Source organism: Peromyscus eremicus, chromosome 1, assembly GCF_949786415.1.
Source record: "Peromyscus eremicus chromosome 1, PerEre_H2_v1, whole genome shotgun sequence".
Classification (NCBI taxonomy): Eukaryota; Metazoa; Chordata; class Mammalia; order Rodentia; family Cricetidae; genus Peromyscus; species Peromyscus eremicus.
In genome coordinates, this window is record NC_081416.1 from 98,711,380 (window position 1) to 98,732,611 (window position 21,232).

At 55.1% G+C, this 21,232-nt stretch overlaps 1 protein-coding gene across 1 annotated transcript in view; it reads right to left on the reverse strand.

The window, feature by feature from the left end:
* Window positions 1–2,632: 2,632 nt before the first annotated feature.
* Pde2a (phosphodiesterase 2A) overlaps window positions 2,633–21,232 on the reverse strand; it is a 63,433-nt gene continuing 44,833 nt past the window's right edge. Inside the window, exons 5-31 of the mRNA XM_059270266.1 lie at window positions 20,557–20,666; window positions 19,663–19,718; window positions 14,441–14,500; window positions 13,725–13,866; window positions 13,421–13,473; window positions 13,159–13,233; window positions 13,032–13,073; window positions 12,470–12,538; window positions 12,111–12,241; window positions 11,286–11,397; window positions 10,705–10,744; window positions 10,540–10,603; window positions 10,128–10,200; window positions 9,833–10,010; window positions 9,500–9,612; window positions 8,383–8,460; window positions 7,379–7,501; window positions 6,664–6,734; window positions 6,262–6,384; window positions 5,881–5,968; window positions 5,663–5,710; window positions 4,648–4,722; window positions 4,420–4,519; window positions 4,037–4,149; window positions 3,620–3,658; window positions 3,358–3,464; window positions 2,633–3,127 (exon numbers count right to left, since the gene is read on the reverse strand). Coding sequence (XP_059126249.1) covers window positions 2,917–3,127; window positions 3,358–3,464; window positions 3,620–3,658; window positions 4,037–4,149; window positions 4,420–4,519; window positions 4,648–4,722; window positions 5,663–5,710; window positions 5,881–5,968; window positions 6,262–6,384; window positions 6,664–6,734; window positions 7,379–7,501; window positions 8,383–8,460; window positions 9,500–9,612; window positions 9,833–10,010; window positions 10,128–10,200; window positions 10,540–10,603; window positions 10,705–10,744; window positions 11,286–11,397; window positions 12,111–12,241; window positions 12,470–12,538; window positions 13,032–13,073; window positions 13,159–13,233; window positions 13,421–13,473; window positions 13,725–13,866; window positions 14,441–14,500; window positions 19,663–19,718; window positions 20,557–20,666 — 2,494 coding nt within the window. The 3' untranslated portion in view covers window positions 2,633–2,916. The remainder of the gene's footprint in view (window positions 3,128–3,357; window positions 3,465–3,619; window positions 3,659–4,036; window positions 4,150–4,419; window positions 4,520–4,647; window positions 4,723–5,662; window positions 5,711–5,880; window positions 5,969–6,261; window positions 6,385–6,663; window positions 6,735–7,378; window positions 7,502–8,382; window positions 8,461–9,499; window positions 9,613–9,832; window positions 10,011–10,127; window positions 10,201–10,539; window positions 10,604–10,704; window positions 10,745–11,285; window positions 11,398–12,110; window positions 12,242–12,469; window positions 12,539–13,031; window positions 13,074–13,158; window positions 13,234–13,420; window positions 13,474–13,724; window positions 13,867–14,440; window positions 14,501–19,662; window positions 19,719–20,556; window positions 20,667–21,232) is intronic.

The window sequence follows — 21,232 nt, forward strand, 5'->3', positions numbered from 1 at the left end:
GGGTACGGTGGGGATGAGCAGACGTCTACACTATCGTGGGACAGGGACCCCGGCTCCCAGTACACTTTCCTCTCTCTGCAACCACAGTCCCCTGTTCACCAAGTCCTGCAACATCAGCATCTCTCAGGTCCACTCCTCATCCAGCAAGGGCCACGCTTTACCCAGAGAGGCAAGCACCACTGCTTGGCATCTGGGCCCTTCCTGGGTTAGCCTCATCCCCCTTGTCTCTGTACTCCTCCCCAAGTCACCTGCCCTTCATCTGTGCCTTTATAGGGACAGTTTCTTCAACCACAGGGCTTTCCCCTTCTACCTGCAGGAAAACAGCACCTATTCATCCTTCAGCTTAGCTGTGGTTCTCAAGCTTGGGCTCCCAGCTGGCACATCAGGGCCTAGAACCCAGGCACTTGGGACTGAGATGGATTGGTCTCCTTCACCTAACTGTGAGACCCTTGGGGCCACAAACAAAGAGCGGGTTAGCATGGCCCCCAGCACAGAGTTCTGCACGCACAGAAAATGACTTGCAGGTTAGTCACCTAATCTGATGGCGAGGAGGGCTATCATAGCCTGGGCCTGCAGGGAGGCAGAGGCTGGGAACAGATATCAGATGCAGGTGGAGGGGAGCAGCAAAGCCTCTTGGGTTTACACTCAGGTTTTTTTCCCCTTTGTCCAAAGGCTTACGGAGGGGTGCTGGTGCATGTTCAGCACCGAGGGTCGTGTGCAGAACAGTTCCATGTACCTGCATCAACCTTAGTGTCAGCCCAGTACCATTAAACCAGCCATCTCCTTCCAATCTTGGGCCAGGCACTGACCCCCAGCCTAGCCTAGGAGCCCATGGCTCTGAGAAGAGAGAGCCTAGGGGAGCTCAAAACAGGACTGGGCAGAGGTCGCATGAAATCTACATCTGGAGGCCAGGCACCAGCCTGGACATCCTGAGACCACTCAGTCTAGACAGCTAATTCCAAACCCGCAGGCTGTGAGCAGAGCAGCAGATGGGCTCTGTGTTCCCAAAGGTGAGGCTGGCATCCCAGGACATCGCTGTGGTCACAGGATGCCCTGTGGGTCTCCTCCAGGCCCATCCACCCTTATGAAAGGAGAATAATGTCCAGGCTCCTCACAGATCATCGTTGATTGGTCAGGATGTGGTGAGCAGAAGGTGAATGGGAGGGGCTAGGCAAACTGAGGAGAGGAGCCACCTCACAGTTCCCAGCAGAGTTCGCCGCTGTTTGTGCAGCAGCAAATGCCCGTACAGCTGCACGAGCAGGGACAAATGCCACATGCACAAACCAGGGTCAAATCCCGCATGGAGACTCACACTCAGAGAGACCCCTCCACAAAACTAGGAGAAACTGGGATGTGGGACTGATGGTTACCCGGACAATCCTGCAGGTAGAGAGAGGCTCTGAGGTCCGGGCATTATGACCAGGGCAGGCCAGCATGCAGAGGTGTAGAAGGAGCCACAGGTCACCTCCTCCAAGTAGCTTCCCTGATTGCTTCTGACTCTGAGGTCTTCCTCTCCAGTCCACAATCTGATGCACTCCCTCACTGTTTCATACCTGAGCCTCCGGTGTGCCAACCACCCCTAGCCCTCATATCTGGCCCAGGAATTATCTCAACGGGTCTATGACACATCCTGGCCCCAGAACAGTTGTGCCCCAGAAGAACGATTAGGAACTAGGGGTAGAGGTTTCAGTAGCCCGAGTTTCTAGGGTGCTGGCCTCTGCCAGCTCTTTCTCCTCCACCTGCTGACAGACAGAGTCCACAGACAGCCTCCTGGGGGAGGGTTGGTAGAAAGAAATAGATTTATTCTCATGTACAAAGCACTCAGCCCACGGGACCACATACGACAGGTGCACAGAGTCCTAGAAAAACGCATCTCTCTAAAGGCAACTCAGAGTAGGTAAGGCAGGTGGCCCCTCCCCCACCCACAATACACACGGAACAGAACAGAAGAGAAGCCAGTGGCCACTCACCCAAGAGGCCCAGCCCTAGGGGGAGTCTCCTGAGCCCCTGGGGCACATGTGGATATGGCCTTAAAGAGGAGAGAAGCCCTGCGGGGTGAGGCCAGGCCCCTCCCTCACGGCAGGAATGAGAGGGCTCAGGCCAAGGAGATACACTCAGAGGAAAAGAAAGGTGAGGTCCTCTGTGCCTCGGGGTGGCAGAGCATGCCACAGCCGCTCGCGGACTCCACAGAACTGTGGAGACTTTGATCTAAACAGAGACTAGGCTGTCTAATGATCCTGTCTTGCCTAGCTAGGGAAAGGAACTTGCTTCAGGCCACGCCACCTGAAGGGCACATAAGGGGCTGTCTCCCAGCTTGAGGATCCTCCCTGCCCATCATTTCTGTCCTTGCTGCTGGAGCACTTTCTTCCCAATTACCCGCCTGTCAGCTTCCTCCAAGGGTCCCAATCCTACCAGAAGCACAGGGGTGTCCTCAGGACACCTCATCCTATGGCTATTTCTAGCTGGTGACTGTTGTATACCCTCTGCTCACTCAGCAGTCTCTTCCGTGAGGATCTTGGAGTCCCCAGGGAACGGGGATTCCTCCAGGAAAACAAGGCTATTGACCTAGTAGAGCTATAACAGGGTGACAGAAGAAACCGTGACAGTGCTCAGGGATGGAGCAGCTTGGGCAGGACTGGGCACGGTATGGTCAGAGGTGCAGAACGGAACCCCCTGCCACTGGTCACCACTGAGCTCTTGAAGAACAAATGGGCAAGTCTGTGTGAGACTAGGGATCTTGCTTCCCTTCTACAGATGAGAAAGCTGAGGCCCGGCCCAGGAAGGGTAGTATGTGCCGGGTCACAGGGGACATCCTGGCCTAGAACCCAGGACCCATGGCTCTGGTTCCCAATGCATCAGACAGACTGGTAGAGAGCTGTGGAAGGAGGGCTGGGCAGGGAGGGTCCCCAGAGGGGATCACTCAGCCTCAAGGCTGCAGCAGCCATTGACAGGAGCCCTAGGGCCATCCAAATCGGGCACCTCGTATTCCTCGTCCAGGAAATCCAGCGAGTTGTTACTCGGGAGGCCTCGGATGGTGAACTTATGGGACACCTTGGTCCAGTGCTCACGGTTGGAGGCCACACGTTCATACAGCTCTGCTGCCTTGGGGAACAGGTCTTGTAACAGCCTGGGGGGGTACAGGGGGTGGGGTTAGAGGTCAGAAAATGGAGCAGACAGCAAGACAGTTGAGGACCACACCACAGAGAGCATTTCCATTAAGGCTGTGAAGCCTGGGGATTGGGACGGCATGAAGACCATGGGGTCTGAGGGGGAAGTGGCAGGGTCTCGTGCTAGCACTGAGGTGGATACACTGCCCTGCCCTCTCTACACCTGTCCCAGCTGTGCCCGCAAGCTCACTTGTAGATGGGCATGGCGATGTGCTCCATGAAGCTGATCTGCAGCTCAGGGATGTAGGCCTTCTCCCGGTCCATCATTTCCATCGGTCTGTTGCCCATGGCCTTCTCCTGCAGGCACCAGATCATCAGGTCTGGCCCTCCTGCTCCTCCACCAGGTACCAGGTAGGGCCAGCTAACCCAAACCCTCCCAGCCTCGTGCCAGGAACACCTCACCCACCCCGCACACCACCACCCTGGGCATCCTGAGATCACCTGACACGTACCAAGTCTCCCTGGGAGAAGAACTCTTTGTAGATCAGCTCCTGGAAGGTAATACTCTCATCATCTCCTGCAAGTGGGATCTGTCCACCTAAGCCCATTCCCAGGGTGGCAAACTGAGGCCCAGTGTCTCAGTCCCACCCAGGGCCTACCCTCACTAGCTTGACAGTAGATGGTACACTACAGAGCCTGGACTCTGCCCACTTCACACTGACCACTAATTTATTGTGTGACCATGGGTAAGCCGGTGCCCATCTCGGAGTCACTTCATCTGTGGTCCTGAGGTGGTCTGGATTTCTGAGTCCCCAAAATACAACCAGGCAGAAATCAGCACAGAAAGGTGTTCAGGATGCTGTAGGGGCACACGGGGCTGGGCAGAGGATATAGCTTGTGTTTCCTCAAGTGGGAGGGCCCATTCTTACCGCAATTTTTCTAGTGGTCTTCCAGCCCTTTGTCTGGTCAGAGAGGTCACAGGAAGTCATGAGGAGGCAGAGAAGAAGCCTGTGGTGCTGTTTGTTGGTTCGGTCATAACCCACTGTGGAGGGACAATGGAGTCAGGGCAAAGGGTCCACGCTCCTGTCCCTTCTGAGAACAAGGGCCCCACAGCCTGTCCCAAAGTGGATCTGGAGTGTTCCATGGGGAGCAAAGCACACCTAATGGAAGCTGGGAGGCCAGCATTGGGTCCGCCTGGAGGGACACCATAACCAGGAATGGGCTAAGGGCAGGACAGAACCACGGCAGATGTTCAGGTGAGCAGATCTCCATGCTAAACCACCCATCCCTCCCCAACAGTGAGGTGTGGCACCTTCAGCCATCTTCTGCAGGTCCTTGAAGATGCGGAGGTGGTGTGCCAGGTCTGTGGCCAAGATGATGTCCCTCATCAGGTCCAGCATGCGCTGATAGTCCTGGAGAGGGCCAGGGAAGGGCATCACGGTCCCTGCTGCACACATCCCTTCCACTCCAAGGCGGGTCTGCTCCTCTGTCTAGCCAGTCCCCAGCTCCCACCACACAGACCCCCACACAGCCCCATCACCTTCCGGGAGAAGTGGTCAAAGATGTTGCAGCCGTGAGTGTTGAGGATGGCAATGGCCTGAGCAAAATGATGCCTCTGTGGGGAGAGGAGAGACGGGTCCCACTGGATCAAAGTGTCCCCATGACCAGAGGCTCCCAGAGAGGCAGGAAAGCCCAGCAGGGACAGGACCCCAAGCTCAGCAGAGCAGGCAGAAAGGAGAGTTAGGGTCCACGTTCCCTTTGTGAGTACTCTATTAGAACCCTCTGTGGCCCTGGGCAAGTCCCTGGCCAGCTTCCTGACGCAGAGCCCTCAGCTGTCACATGAAGGGGCCTGATAAGGTATGCTCAGGGGGCCTCAAAGGCTGGAAGAAAATTCTGAAATGATCCCCTGATGTCCTGGACACTAATTCATGCAGAAAGTATTTGTTTGCTGACAAGGGAAGGCAGTGAGGGAGAGAGGGCAAGGCCCCGTCTCCTGATAGAGAAGGGCTGTCATTCGGAGGAAGAGCAGGCTCATCCCAGGGGACAGAGGGCAGAATCAGGGTTGCCGCAGGGCCTCCTGGGAGACAGTGAGCAGGCCGTAGATCTCTATGGGTGCAAATAGGGGCAGCCTCTGGAGGGGAGGCAACCGGAAACAGCCTGGGGCAAGGTGACCTTGGAAATGTGGTTCCCACCCTGAATCAAGACCTGCACAAGGGAAGTTCAGATGTCTCGGATCCTGTTCCTGACCCAAGAGGCCGCTGGAGAGCAGACCAGCCCTGGGGACTCTAAACTGAGGGATTAGAGCTGACCCAGGCCTGAAGGGCCAGGTAGGTTTGAGGGGCGGGGTTGCTCTGTTCCCGCTGGTTTCACAAGCCTGGTGCAGGCTGACACAGTGGCCCCAGTCACACCCCGACCTGTGCTCGGTTCAGGAAAATGAGGTCCGTGAGGCACAACTCCTGCAGCCTAGCTGGAGAGCATGGCTTGAGAACTGTCTAACTTGAAAGCCGCTGGCCTTTGGGGGTTCAGGACAGGGGCTGGGCAGGATGGCAGTTTACCTCCATGACAGAGCCTTCCGAGCTGTAGAGTGCGGCCAGCACAGATTTCTGGAAAAGTCCAGAAAAGCTCCGGTTACCCCTCCCATCTGGGTCGGCGTGGGCACCTCCCACTGGGGTTATTGCTCCCTCCTCCCACCCCAGCTGCGGGTCTCACGGCCATCCACGGGCTGAGAAGGGCAAGGCAGAGGGCCCCCATTGTGAGGAGAGCAGGATCTCACCGAGGCCACCTGGAAGGAGTTGTTTGTCCCTCTGTGGTCCAGGTCGTGACACATGCAGGAAATAAACAAGGCAAAGATCTCGATGTCCCTAGGTGGGAGGTAGTAAAGAGAAATGTCACCCAGAGCTTCCGCCCTGGGTGCCTCAGAGAAGAGACAGCTGGATGAGATGCCCAGGGACCACCCAGCGGTCAGGAGGTTCTGGAAAGCAGCTCTCCTTCGGGAGTGCGGCAGCCTTGGGGGAATCAGGCCCATCATCCTCTGTGGCTGAGCAGCCCCCTTGTAGAAGGTGGGGGCTGACTGGCATTCCCCCCTGAGCAGAGAACGAGTGGCCAGAAAGGACCTGCCACACACCTGGGGCTTGTGGTAAGGACAGCCACTTACTCGAGGTAGCTGGAAAGCTCCAGGTTCTTATAGAGCAGGTAGCAAAAGTGAGAGACAGAAAAGGCGTGCATCCAGTTGTGGTAGGGTGGATCCCGGTAGCCTTTCTTCACCATCAAGCAGAACCTGGGGGAGCCGAGACAGCAGAGGGGCCTCAGCCTCGCCTCCTCCGGGAAGCCCTCCAGACTCTGCCTGTTACATTTTCTTGTCTTTCTTTATTCATGATCCGGTGTCTGAGAGTGGCTCCTCATTCACAGATCCCTCCCTGATCCCACAAATCCAGTCCTCCCCCAGGCATCTTTAGAAAGACCCCTCCCGAGAATGCTGGGGGCAATGGACATGAGGTGGGGACAACTGGAGATGGAAACTGAGGCTCTGCCCCAAGGGCAGTGCTGGGGCACACACCGGGCCAGAGTTGGGCAGTCAATTTTGTAGTTATTGATGAAGTTCATGTCTTGCAGCATGCTCAGGATGGCCTGTAAAGCAACGAGAAGGGGTGTCAGAGGGACTGTCACTATCAAGATGTGGCTTCTGTCTCTACCTCTCTTGAATCCTCACACTAAAAAAATTAGTCTTGAAACTCGCCGGGTGGCAGTGGCGTATGCTTTTAATCCCAGCACTCGGGAGGCAGAGGCAGGCGGATCTCTGTGAGTTTGAGGCCAGCCTGGTCTACAGAGCGAGATCCAGGACAGGCACCAAATCTACACAGAGAAACCCTGTCTCAAAACAAACAAACAAACAAAAAACTCTGAACCTAAACTAAAGGACAATTAAATAGATGAACAGGCATGCGTCAAGCTGTGAACTATCCGAAATTTGAGGGATCTGAGAGCTAAGACTTCTTGGAAACAAGCCCACATACAGTCTTAGAAGAACAGAGACAGGGTTTCAAGCCTCACGGCCACGCACCTAGGGTAGCTTTGAACCACCATCCAGCCCACGGCTGTTCCCTAAGCAGCCCATGGCCCATGACGGCAAGCGGCATGCCCAGCCTGTCTCTGAAGGAGCCTCCATAGCCCTCCTTGGTGCTTCTGCCTCACCCGGAAGTTCTCACGCACATCTAGCTGGCATCTACACTTCCCACACTCCACCCTTCTCACCCTGAGAAGGGCCAGCTCACCATAGAAGTGTCGTCCTCAGGCAGAGAGCGAGGAGTGTAGGTGAAGTTGGCAAAGTTGGAGTCAATGGCAGCCACAGGTTGGATCCCATCATGGAGAAGCTTGGTGTACTCATCATCAGAGACCTACAGTGGACAAGCCAGGCGTTAGCAGACGGCCTCTTCCCTCTCCAGTGTCCTTCCCATCAGATTCCCATGCAGATGGGGGATCCCTTGTCCAGCATTCATCAACTTGGATCCCAACTCTTCATATTGTCACTGGACAGATCGCCACAGCACAGCACTGCAGCCCACGTGCCTGTGTCCCCTGCCTATGCACAGAGGACCACATCCATGACAGCCAAAGGCAAAGACAGCGGGCGTCCCCGTTCGTGATACCCCAACCTGTGCTTTCCCAGCCACTGAGTCCCGTAGTTTGTCTCTTGGGGAAAGCTTTCGAATGCGTAATTTCTATCCCTCCTGTATCTATTCCCAAGGTACTGGGACAGGTGAGAGGAAATGTCCCAACGAACAGTAATTGTCATATACTCTAAGCTAAGGCTTGAGGTAGCTCTTTTGAAGCAGGGCCTGGGAATGGGATTGCAGTATCAGCAATTAGGATCACGCAGGGATGCATGACCATGGCAGCCAGAGAGTGGTAGGAGAAAGACCCCGAACAAGGTTTCAGCCTTCAGGGCTTCCCCAAATGGGGCATAGTCTCTGGACATGGGATGAAGGTAGCTGTCTGAACCAAATTATCCCCTGGGTGAAAGCCTGCTGGTTGCTTCCAGACTGGGGCTGGACTGAGAAAAAGGCTCGGGAGAGAGGGGTGTGAGAAGCGGGAGATGGTCCCTAGGCAGAGCAGGAGGCCAGGTACTGATGGGGGTCTATTTTCACGTTCTCAAGAGTCAGCAATAGGAAAGCTCAGCCTGGACCTGGGCTGCAGAGGATTCTGGGAGTCAGGGAAGAAGTGTGGAGCAGGTGGCCCCAAGACCCTAAGACGTACTGGTGTTCCAAGCAAGCCTCACCTTCATATGGTACATCATCATCTCATTGGCCAGGTGGCTGCGGTACTGGGCCTCGTTCACCTTTTTGTACAGGAGAGACTGAGGGGAGAAAGTGAGAAAGATGGGGCTGGAGTTGGAGGCTGTGACACTCTCCGAATGCCCAGAACTGGCAGGAAGGGGTCCGATTGCAGAAGTTCTCCTTCCTGTCCCATTGGAGGCCCAGCATGAACCATTAGCAACAGCCCAGTCTTCAGGTTCTACCCCCACTCAGTTCTCTCACTGGCCTTCTCCATTTTCTTAACATCTGAGGCACTTCATGCATGTGTCTGCAGTGCATGAAGACTGACCCAGACTTCAGTGATGGAGCCATGGAGCCCTTGGAGGAGATCAGAAGGGGGAACTGACTTGGGAACCTGGGCTGGATTTTCAGGCTAGAGCTGCTAAGAGCCTGGACAGAAAGGCCCAACATTTGCCAAAAAGACACTGATTAGTAGACTGGGTTGGAGTTGCCAGAGGAGGGGTGGCATCTTTTTTTTTTTTTTTTTTTTTTTGGTTTTTCGAGACAGGGTTTCTCTGTGTAGCTTTGCGCCTTTCCTGGGACTCACTTGGTAGCCCAGGCTGGCCTCGAACTCACAGAGATCCACCTGGCTCTGCCTCCCGAGTGCTGGGATTAAAGGCGTGCGCCACCACCGCCCGGCGGAGGGGTGGCATCTTAGCAATAAGGTTTTGTATGTGTGTATTGGGGTTTTTTTGTTTGTTGAGACAGTGTCTCATGTAGCTCAGGCTAGCCTCCAACTTGCTGTGTAGCCAAGATTTTGAACTCCTGATCCTCCTGCCACTCCCTCAAGTTCTGAGATTATAGGCCCATACCACCACCAGCCTAGTAGAACTAGGGGTTTTTTGTTTGTTTATTTGTCTTATCTTTCTCTTTTTCATGATCCTCAGAAGCAGAGTAGACCGGAAATAGTATCCCCAGCTTTCATGCTGAACCAGCAGAGGCGGCCAGCATGTACTGCAGTCTGCACAGCACCCCACTCACTGGGACCTGAGCCCTATGCATGGATGGACAGACCAGAGCAAAGAGAACCGACGTGGGGAGTAGAAAAGCACTCTCCCCGCCCCGGTCGCGCTCCCTTACGTGGGCGATGCTGATGCCGCAGTAGATGGAGAAGGCTGTGGCCAGGTCCTCATCGAACTTGCTGAACCATGGCCCATTGATCTTGTTCACTAGTTCAGCCACACCGATGACCTCTGGGAAGAGAGGAAAGATAGGAATAGCTGGTGAAGGGGTCCAGTGAGACCTGCCTTTCCCTAACTCTTCTGAAAGTAATTGTTCAAGCCCAGGCAATCCCAATCGCCTCAACTCCCGGACCCCAGCAGAGCGGAAGAAACTAAACCTGGTTCCACTACGCCCCGCCCCGGCTCCGCCCAGCCCCTCCAGGCCCCGCCCCCGGCAGCCCGGAGTTCTCACCCTGGTTCTCGTTTTTGATAGGGAAGCAGAGGATGTTGCGCGTGCGGAAGCCAGTGCTGTCGTCTACGCCGCGATAGAAAAGCGGATGGGCGTATGCGTCTGGGATGTTCAGGATCTGGCCCGTGGTCGCCACGTGGCCCGCGATGCCCTGGTCCGCCGGGATGCGGATCTCATAGCTCTGCCCAGACAGGGATGGAGTAGAAAGCAGAAGTTGGGCTGGCTATAGACAACCTTCATATGTGGCTTGTTCCCCAGGGTCCTTGCGTACTCCTGGACACCTTCCATACTTCCTCACCTCATCGTCCACCACACCGCCATCGAACACCTTGGCCACCAGCTCGTTCTGATCCAGCAGGAACACCGAGCAGCTGTGGAGAGAAAGTGGTTGGTCCGTCGGGTCCTGACGCCCCGCCAACCACGCATGACTAGGGTAGCGATTTCTGAGGCCCTGGAGGAGTGTCCTGACCTGAGATACTCTCCTCAGAGCTGGCCATTTCCAAGCATTCCATTTGTTTTTTCTTTGTTTTGTATTGTATTGTTTTTAGTTCCTACTATGTGACACTGAAACCTATGGCATGCTAAGCTAGCGCTGTCCCGGCTGAAATAAGGACCCAGTCAGAAGGAAATGCCGGACAAGAAGAAAGGGAGGGGCAGAGATGGTGAGGAATGAGGCCTCAGTCTCCCTCCCCCATCCCACGTCTGCTCACATCTCTGCATTGCTGAGGTTTCTGGCCTCGGTGATGATCTCCTGTAGCAGAACAGAGACGTCATCTAGAGGAGGGGTAAGGAGAAGTTCCATGAGACCTGAGGAGTGCCAGGCAAGCCCTCCACGTCCCCTCCCCAAATAGCCTGTGTGGCAGACAGTCACTCACCCAGGTGAGTGAAAAGGTTTTTTGCCACTTGGAGAAGAGCCTGGGAAGGAGGAAGAGAAGATCATAAAGTGTTGGGTCAGAGCTCACCCTAACCAACCCCCTGCTGCCAATGGCCCAGGGATGTTCTCATTCCTTCCCCAGGGCTCCCGGAATAGGCTGGAAACTGACATGTCTAATGAAAACCTTTGGGTACTAAATGAAGGAATAGAGGGATAGCCCAGAGAAGATGAGCCAGAAGCTCCTGGGCCTCACCACCTTTGCCTCTTGCTGCCCAGATGTTGCGGTAGTGCCAATGTTAGACACTAGAGGGCAATCCCAGACAATGCCTAGAGCCTAGGGAACTCCTGCCCTCCTCTTTAAGAGACTTCCAGGTCACTAGGTTACCTAGCTGCACCAGGGCAATGCTGCCATTAGCCCAGATAACACAGGCATGCAACTGCCCTAGTGGACAGCCTTCTGGGGCTGGAGCTGGTCCCCAGGAAAAACCCCAGGCAGGCAGGACAGCCTTCTGGGGCTGGAGCTGGTCCCCAGGAAAACCCAGGCAGGCAGGACAGCCTTCAGGCAGGCAGGCAGGCACTCACCTGACACTCACACCTGAGCTTCTGCTCCTTCTGGAAGGCCAAGGTGCTGGTGAGCACCGTGCCTGTGTAGTGGAAGCAGTGTTGGATCACGTGTTCATCCTGGTCCGTGAACCTGGAGGGAGGGGTGCTTCACCCGAGAGGGGAGGAAGACAGGGTTCTCAGCCCTTTTCTCCTTCCCTCCGTGCTGCCTGGAAGCCCATATCTACCAGCTCACGGAACTCTTTGCAGGCTGAGGACACCCACACTCCCTGCCTCCCCCTTCAGGCTGAATGCTCTCTCAAGGGTAATGTCTACTTGTCCTCAGTCCAAAATGTGGGTTCCTCCTTAGACTACTGCTTTCTTTTTGTTTGTTTGAGGCAGGATTATAAACATGTTGCCCAGGCTGTCCTGGAACTGCTAGGCTCAAGTGACACCCCCCCCCTCCACTTCAGACCCTCTAGAAGCTGGGGCTACTGCTATGCCACCACACCAGGAGAGCTATTGCTTCTCGAAACCAAAGCCATATCTCCCTTCTCTGATTGGAGTCACTCAGACCAGGGCTAGCCTCCTCCCTCAGACTAGAGACTTGCCAAGACCAGAGCCGGCTGCCCTCCTGCTCTTCTATGATGCCCCCACCCACCCCTGCGGCCTCACAGAGAGGCAATGGCAAAAAACAAAACAAAAAACAAAACAAAAACAAACAGATGACGGAGAGTCAGCAATCTTGCATTAGCAAACTGAGGCCCATCACTGCTGGGGTAACACCCCTGCCTAGTCCCGTCTCATACCCCCTGCCCTGCCTCTCAGCTCCAACTCCTTATGGACACCTCCCAGCCCCAAACTCACAAGTCTCCTCCAAGCTTGTTGAAGGCGCAAGCCAGAGCCACCACCTGGTCAGTGGCCCGGCTGATGACAGGGACACATAGCATAGCCTGCAGCTCACAGCCCAACATGTTTTGTAGCTGCTGCACATCATCCTGCAGAGATACAAGGGGTAGTGAGCCAGGGCAGGGGAGGAGGGGCAGTGGGCCTCCTCTCCCCACTCTCCACCACACTCTGCAACCTGCTATGGCATGAGGATGGGATGCCACAAAGTCTCTTGGTCTTGTCCTCCCATTCCTAGGCTATCCCATTCCCAAGACCCTGGGGCCTGAGCAAGGGGTCTCCCCCTCCCTCTCCCCTGGCTCGGCATGGCCATGGCTTACAGAGGTCAGGTCCTTCAACTGGATACACTTCTTGTCTTCCACCACCTGGCCCAGGCGTCCCATGGTCAGCTAGAGAGTGAAGAGAGACCCAGTTGGCCCAGATCTCCCTGTGTCAGGGGTCTCAACTCATCCTTCTCTTCCAAGTCTGCAAGTTCCCACACACTCTTTGAGCAGTTCAAAGAATGGATGGAGCTGATGCTGAGGAGCAGAAGATGGGGGTGTAGGAAGGACTGGGGTAGCCAATAGTGGACTTGATGGTTCTCCCTAACTAGGGAGTGATAAGCAGACTCCAAAGAATCTCACTGATCTCAGGAGATTCTAATAGACTCATGTCTAGAAATACTCCAGCGGGAGGGAGCTGATCCCACATAAGGCTTCCTCTAGTCTTTAAGAGATTGCTCCTACTGGAGCCTGAGCATGAGATACAGTGCTCCTTTGTAATACTTCTAAATAGACCTCAAGATCTGGACTAGTCCCGCCAAGAGATTCTAGCAGGCCCCAGTCCTGCTGGGACTCCGTGGTCCCTGCAGGCTCCAGTGCAGAGGACAGAGGTGGAACTTACAGGAAAGCTGATCTCTTCTCCCAGCACTTTATCTCCAATAACCTGTGGAACCCAGTAATGGAGACAGATTAATGGAAGGAAAGCCAGACATGGGTCACCCTGCCCTGCAGTGGACCTGGGCCCTCACCTTGCAGGAAAGCTGCAGATTGTCCTCTGACACAAGCAGGAGGCAGCAGTGAGATGCCTGTGTCTCCTGCTGCAGCTGCAAGGGGGCAGAGAGAGCTGGGCTGAGTGTGGGGCTGGGCCACCCTCTGGCCTGGGGGGGGGTGTCAGGCTTTGGGGAGAGTAGAGAGGATGGGACATCCCCATGGGAATTGAGATGAGAGGCCCAAGGGTCTGCTGGTCTTTGGAGAGAGATGGGGTGGAGGAGAAGATGCTCAGGGACTCACATATTGAAGGACTTTGAGCTGCAGGGAAGTGGCATCCAGGTCATAGAGTTCCCCTGCAAGGACAGGGCTCAAATCAGAGAGGGCTCTGCCTTGCCTGGGCGCTGCTTCCATGCTCCACCCCTGCCTCTCCTCAGGCCCCACCTGACCACCCAGAAGACCCACATTCTTTCCAATGCTATCTGGGTTCTGCCTTCTGCTACACACACCTCTCAGGCCCTTCCTTCTCCACAGATCTAGCCCCGGCCCTGGCCCCTCCAGGAGCAACCCTGTTGGTCCTATCGACCTGTCCAAGTCTGGCCCTCACCACACAGTTGCAGGATCTTTCGGTCATGGTCGGTGTACCCCTTCTCGTCCTTTTGATCTTCAGAGGCATCCACTGAGGTGTTCTGGACAGCTTCAGGCCTGCGCTGCTGCAGAACCTGCACCCTCCGCAGGGCCACCAGAGTCTGGGACAGGCAGAGCAGTAAGCACACCCTTACCCCACCTTGCTGCTGGTGCCACTACCCGACTTCTCCCCTTTGCTCAAGCAGCTCCCTCTGTGGGCCCCACAGTGCCCATTGCCCACTGCTGTTCTGGTCCCAAACAGTTCAAGCCGTTGGCCCCTCCCCCTCCTGAGAGTCCCCACTGCCCTTAGAGCCTCCTTCCATCCATGGCCAAGTATAATTGTCTCCACCCCTTGCTCACAGAGGCTTCCAAAAGGGTCAGATTTTTCTGTCTAACACCATCCTGATTAAGACCACAGATGCCCGAAATCTTAGGCAGAAAAGAGCCTGAGTTATGCACAAGGTACTGGACTCGTCGCTAACCTAGGTTAAGTCAATGCTATCATTATCCCCATCTTCAGCTGTGAAACGGAGGCTCACAGAGGCTGCATGGCTTGCTCGAGGTCCCAAAGCTTCAAGGTGGTAGCGCTGGAACCAGAAGCTAGGTCTGCCCAGCTCTCTGGCCAGGTCCTCTTCCCACCAGCTCTAATAAAGGCCTTCCCCAGGCCCTGTGTTACCGTGGTCCTACCCCACTCACATGCTTCTCCACGGCCTGAAGGCTCCACTCCTCACTGTCACTCAGCTGGCCACAGTGCACCTGGCGGGGAGGGAGAAGGGACCAGCTGTGACCTTCCCCAGCCTGTCTTTGCTAGCATGTCCTCCCATGGCCAGCACACACCAGTCGCTACCAACACAGTCTGCGACCTCCGTGTAAGCCCATCTTTCGGGCCAGGCAGCCAGCTCTGGGGGTCATTTTCCCAAGGAAGACTTCTAGGGCAGGTGCAAAGGGCAGAACTTTTCTGTCTCTGTCCCATCACTTTCCATGCTTATTGTCCCCTTCCTGGAGAAAACTGTCCCATAGATAGCACAGTCCAGGTGTACAGTGTCAGGAAGGGGACCTTAGATCCTTCTCCATCTTCCACACATGGAGCTTCAGGCTAAGGATTTGTGGAACTGGCTTCAGCCTCCCAGCTCCATCTTTCTGGGTGGGGTTTGAGGTGCCCTTACATCTGGAATAAAGGAGCCCAGCATAACATCTGCCAGGGAAGGTGTGCAGCTGAAATGAATGGACTGATGGATGCTTTTTGCCTTACATGGGATCCTCACCACCGTGAGATGCAGTCTCCCCTTTACAGATGAGCCAGGATCCAGAAGGGGTGAGGGGCTTGCCCAAAGTCACCAAGCAGAAGGTGGCAGAGTTGGGACCACTCCCTCCACTCCCTCCCTTTCTTGTCTACACTTCCGCTCTCTAGATTCATTCTTACCACCTCCATAATCTGTGTCCCCTGTGCCAGTCACCAGGGCTCCCTTCAGCCATATTCCATGCTCTGGAAATCTCTCTTCCTCCACCCTGCTTGGGTGTTGGAAGAGGAAGTGTGGAGGGGAAGGAGGGATGGCAGTCTAGGAATCCACCGTGGGCTGCCAGCAAGGCTCCCCACCTGCCTTCTCAACTTCTTTAGCTTACTCAAAGCTGCTCGCCACCTGTGGAGCTCCCACGGGGCTTGCAGGGGTGGGGGGCTCCACCCTGCCTCCCTTGCCCCAGCAACCCCTGCCTGCCTCTCTGCTCTGGGTCCCCTGCCAGGAACAGATGGAGAGGAGGGAACCAGCAGGTTCTCAGGAAGCTCAGGCTCTGGCCCGGAGCAGGATGAGTCGAGCTGGGGTGCACTTGGGAGGTGGGGGTGGGACCTTATACATAAGGGAGTTGGGCGGGCACCGACAGCCTGGGCTGGGAATCTCAGAGGGAATGGTATTTGGGAGGCTTCCTGAATTGGAAGTACAAACAGAATAGGAGAGAGAAGAGAGAGGGGAGGGGGTTATAGACCAGAGGCTGTCCCAGTTAAGTGCCACGTGGGGGGTATGTAGGAAGGTAAGGCCCAGGGGTGGGGAGTAGAGATGTCCAAGGGGCCACAGAAGGAAAGGCCTTGAACTTGGAATTTAGGGAGCCATGACAAACTTTAGCATCTGACACCTGTCATCTATGGGATGAAGGGTAAATGTCAGGAAGCAAGATTAGAGCTAGGGAGACTGGAAGAGACCTGGGTGGGAGGGGCAAGGGCTGTGTTGAAGCTTAAGCTGGGAATGAGGCGCTTTCCTACAGGACAGGAGTCTGAGGGCATCTGAGGCCAACTGCATATGCTTTACATAATTATGCTGGCTTTTTATGGTTAGTATGTGGAGGGCAGCGTCCTTCTTGCTCCTTCTACTTGGACCCATCTCTCAGGAAGAGGGGCAGTTGAGACCCCTCTAGAGCTGGGGGGGGGGTGGAGGAAACCAGCTCCTGGGCTTTCCAAAGGCCTGGACCCAGATGCAGAGCTGGGGGTCTGAAAATGCTGAGGGAAAAGAAGAAACTGTGATGTTCCCTCATCCCAGCATGCACTGCCGGGCTGCTTCAGCCCGCCCACTCAGCATGTGCTCAGACACACACACAGGTACTCCCTTGAAGACCCTAAAGCCCCTTCGCATGTACACACTTGCATACACTCTCCCATGGAAATACACACACACACACACACACACACACACACACACACACACACACACCTCCACTGCCCACACCATCCACATGTCTGCATTCATACCAGCACACAAGAAATTAGTTTATACACCCACACCCATACTTCCAACATCTCCTAACACAAGCCAGTTAGTCTCCCCAACACACTTCCATGTGGTAACATTTACTCTTGTAAATGTTAATGTTAAGGTGGGTGTCTGAGGCTCAGTGGGAAATACTGATCTGTGGGCACCAGGGTTTAGAAAGAATTAAAAACCTGGCCAGGCTACCAGGCCCACCCTCATCAAGTTCAACATGACTAATGACGTGAACGCTCTGTTGTCATGGAAGGAGCTAACAGGCACAGCTAGGGGAGGGGGAACAGGCACAAATCATGCATCATACGCCAGAGACCAAGAGCCACCCACTCCTCGAAGGGACTTGGTATCCCAGAACTGAAAACCGGTAAGTGAATTTCGACACCAAGAATCTGCAGTCAAGGCGCTTGAACTGAGCTGCTAAAGCTCAGAACTCAGGCACACAGCCGTGCACCTGGACTGCACGTTTCTTTTTTATTTTGTTTTGTTTGTTTGTTTTTCGAGACAAGGTTTCTCTGTGTAGTTTCGGTGCCTGTCCTGGATCTCGCTCTGTAGACCAGGCTGGCCTCGAACTCACAGAGATCCACCTGGTTCTGCCTCTGGAGTGCTGGGATTAAAGGCGTGCATCATACTCTGGTTTCTCTTCAGATCGTATAAATCTTTCGCCTTTTACTAAAGGCGTGCGCCAGCCACCGCCGCCCGGCTTGACTGCGCATTTCTTAGCAAGTCTGGCAGCAGCTCCATCAAAGCCCAATGCTCCTCAGGACTCCCCGGGCTCCTGGCTAGAGCTGGCCAGCGTTCGAAATTCTCCCCTTACTTTTGACACTGTGCCATGCCCTCCAGGACTCAACGCAGAAACTGGTGATCTATCTAGGTCATTTCTGTGTTTCCAGAACATAGCACACAGAGCTTGACACCTAGTAGAAAGAGGTCTTGGATGGATTGTATGTGCGTGTGTGCGAGTGTGTGCGTGTATGTGTGTGTGTGTGTGGACAGTGGACACCAACAGCAGATATCCAGGTAAAAATTGGAGTTATCAAGGAAGGAGCTGATGATTTACGGCCCTCCCTCTTCCTTCTGTGCCCTCTACCTTCAGGATTGGGTAGCAGCTGGGTACCCCACGGCTGCCTGTGTTGCCTCTGGGAGGATGAATGATCCTGTGACCCTGGGAGCAGCTGTCAGATGTGTGTGCCTTGGGGAGCAGGCATCCAAAGAAGTGTGTTTCTACCTGACTGGGAAGCTTCAGGCTTAGAGGAGAATTGGACAGTGAAATGCTCTAAATTCCCTTCAAGAGCTCTCCACAGTCAGGATGTGTGAGGAGATGAAGGAATGTCTGTCAGAAACTTGGGTGCCCCAGGTAACATCTTTCTTGGTGGTGCACACCTCACACTTCAGCCTGGCTGGGATCACACTCCTCCCCAAGCACCCCCTGCTCTCCCCTTGCCCTTGCCTCCGCCCTTTCCTTTCTCTGCCTTCCCACCTCCTGCCTACACCCAAGGCCTCGCTCAGATGCTCTCCCCACTGTGGGACTCCCCCTGGATGCTCCAGCTTCTGCCGCCAGAGCACCGGCTGGCAGCAATTACTTCATTTGGCTTGTGGTAGCCTGAAGGTGTCCCTGCCTGTCCCCAAACTGAAAGCTCCAAGAAGTAGAAACGGCTTGTTCCAGCACCCAGCCAGTGGCTGGCTGAATTAAGATGACACTGGAGTTTCCTCTCTTCAGGAAACTAAATCCCAGACTCCTGGCGTAAAGCTAGCCAAGGCGAACATGGCATCCACCCTTCTGTGCCAAGATGAACAACTTCCTTAATGTCTTCCCCTTGGGGATATACTTTTCTTCCCGCCTAATCTTCACTGTATCAAAGTGAGGATGGGCTTGCAAGGAGCCTGGCACTTCTAGGCCCTGTTCTGTCTAGGCCCTGTTCTGTCTGAAAGGATGTGCTGAAGCCACGGTCTCCCCAACCCCACTTTTACACCTGCCCCGCCCTGTCCTTAGCCCACCAACTCCTGGCTAGAGCTGACCAGCATTTGCAAGGCTACCCAAGAAACAGGGTAAGAAGCAGGGTATGAGAGTTCTGTCTAAAGGTCCCGTCCCCAGGGAAGCACAAGCATCAGTAGGCACTAAACCTCAGTAGGGGTGGTTCTGAGCTCGCTCCCTCCCTCAGGCAGATGTGGCCTGGTGTCAGGGAGTCAAGCCCAGCACCCCATCGCAGCTGGTAGCTGCCCTCTCCACTCCCACTGCCTGCCCCGCAGCTCAGGAAAGGTCAGGCGCCTCGGAAATCTTTAATTCCCTTTTAATGAGCTCGGGAGGAATCCCTTGGTGCCTCGTTTATTTGTCCCGGGCGGCGCCACTCTGACGCTGGCAGATTCCCAGTAACTGTGACTTGGGGTGCAAGCCTTTTCCTGGGATAGGACAGGATTTTGACTTCCATCTCCATATGGGAAAAGGGATCAGAAGAGTAATAGAATCTTTGCTGGCAAGATTCAGCCACCTTTCCAAGGAGCTGTGAAGCAGGGGCCTGGGAGACCCCGTGAGGGGCAGCAGAGAGCACCCAGGAGCTCAGGGAAAACAACCCCTTAAATCCCCGTGCATCTCCACCTCTGAGGGAGGCCCCTTCTCCTCTCTCTGGTTCACAGTTTCAAGGGGCATCTTGGTCCCTGGTTGTCACCCAGGCAGCTCCATCAGGGACACCCACCTCTCCTTAAGTCCCTAGCTCCCCCAGCTCTGATATTTAAACTGCCTAAGTGTCTCTAGCGGTTGACAGTCTCACGGCCACCCGTGCCCTTTCAGTGTCTGTTGGTCACAAGCACCTCACTGTGTCCCTGTCCTCTTGGACACTACCCATAACCCATCCAGAGTTTCCCAAGAGGACACTGATGAGCTTAGGTCTAGATGGAGCTTGGGTTACCCAGTGGACCAGTGGGTTCTTCCTGCCAGGGTGAGGCCCAACTGTGAAGCTGATCCAGGCTCTGGCCAAGCCCTCATTTCCTCCAGTCTATCCCAGGTGCCCTGCATGCCACCTCCTCTCTCTAACACACACACACACACACACACACACACACACACACACACACACACACGGGGGCGGGGCAGACTCCAGCCACAGATGTCCCCCCTGCTTTCCTCTCCCTCATCCTACCCACAACCCAGCCACGTGGGCAGGCTCTTACCAGGATGACAGCTGCCACAGTTCCAGCCTCCTTGTCCACCAGGGGTATGATCAGCACTGCGGGGGGGAGAGAGGGCAATGAGGTGGTCCTGCAGGCCCCGTGAGGCCCGGAGATACTGAGTCAGGACCCAGGGGAGGAGACAAAGATGCAGACAGAGAGGCTGGGACAAAGACACAGAGAGACCCAGAGGCCCGGTGAGACGGAGAGCGGACCTGAGTCAACGACCAAAGCAACCACAGCAACAACCCCTGAGTAAAAGGAGAGCCCCTCACTTGACAACTTTCTTGTGATTCTCCCAGAAACCCTGGGAGCGAGGGGAGGGGGGAGGCAGGCAAGGACGAGCATCCTTGTTCTACAGGCAGGGAGCCGAGGTCCAGAAAGGGGAAGTGACTTGCCCAAGATCACTCAGCAAGTCAGGCCTCCTGACTCCCAGTCTTGTGCACTTTCCACATCGAGACAGAGGACAGAGACCTAGAGAGACTGAGACATGAGGCAGAGAGAGACATGGCGGACAGGGGGCATGGAGAGGACAAGAAACAGACATGGACAGTGACAGAGAGCATGGCAACAACTACAGCCCCATCTGGCAACAGGCACAAGCACAGGGTCACAGCAGTCACCAGTCACTGAAGCCTAGAGGGGCCAGGCCCTGAACACACGCCATCTCGTCTGTGCCTCAGAAACATCCCCTCAAGAAAGGCACCGCTGTCCCATTTTACAGTCAGGAAAACCGAGGCTTTGGGAGATTAGTAGCATGTTAGAGAGAGAAGTAGAGGAGGGATTGCTGGAGACGCAGAGCGAAAGGAGGAGACAGATGGGGGTGAGTAGAAAGCAGACACGACCTGGGAGCCGAACCACAGCCTTCCCCATCCCTGCCCAGTTCCCAGCCCTTACCTTGGGTGCCAGCAGCCAGTGGAGCCACCAGCCTAGTCAAGGGCTTTCCTAGTAGGTCTGAGGAGCCCAGTCCATTGCAGCTCAGCCGCTTCCCGGAGATCACCGCCTCTCTGAAAATAAGACATGGTCTCACCTCTTAGGCCCTGGATCAAAGAGGAGTTGGACCCACCCCCACCAGCCTGAAGTAGACAAACAGGCTGAACACACACAGGCATCTAGACGATTTGCGTCATGGTGGACATAAGGGAGGTCAAAATGGGAGTGGGACCCTGCCCCACCCCAACCCGTGTAGAAGGACTGGTAGCCACAGCCTGGTCTTCCATTTGACTGCAGATGTGGAAAAGGTCCAGGGCAGGTCTTCGGGTAACAGAGAGCACAGGAACATCAGGGCTCACAGCTGGGGTGTCAGGTCAAGTCCTGACCTTGCTCCTTGACCTGAGCATCCCAGGAGGAACTGAATTGAGGAGTATACAAGTCTCCCATCTGTTCCACAGGTTTTAGCGCTAAGCACGAGAGGGGGACTACACAGGAACCACCTCGCTAGTCGCTGGGCATTCCCTGCACACCATCACAGTCAGATCACACAAGCACCTTAAAGTAGACAATGTACGAGTTACTTTTTCTTCATGCCGCAACAAAATCCTCGACAAAAGCCACTCAAGCAAGGAAGGGTTTG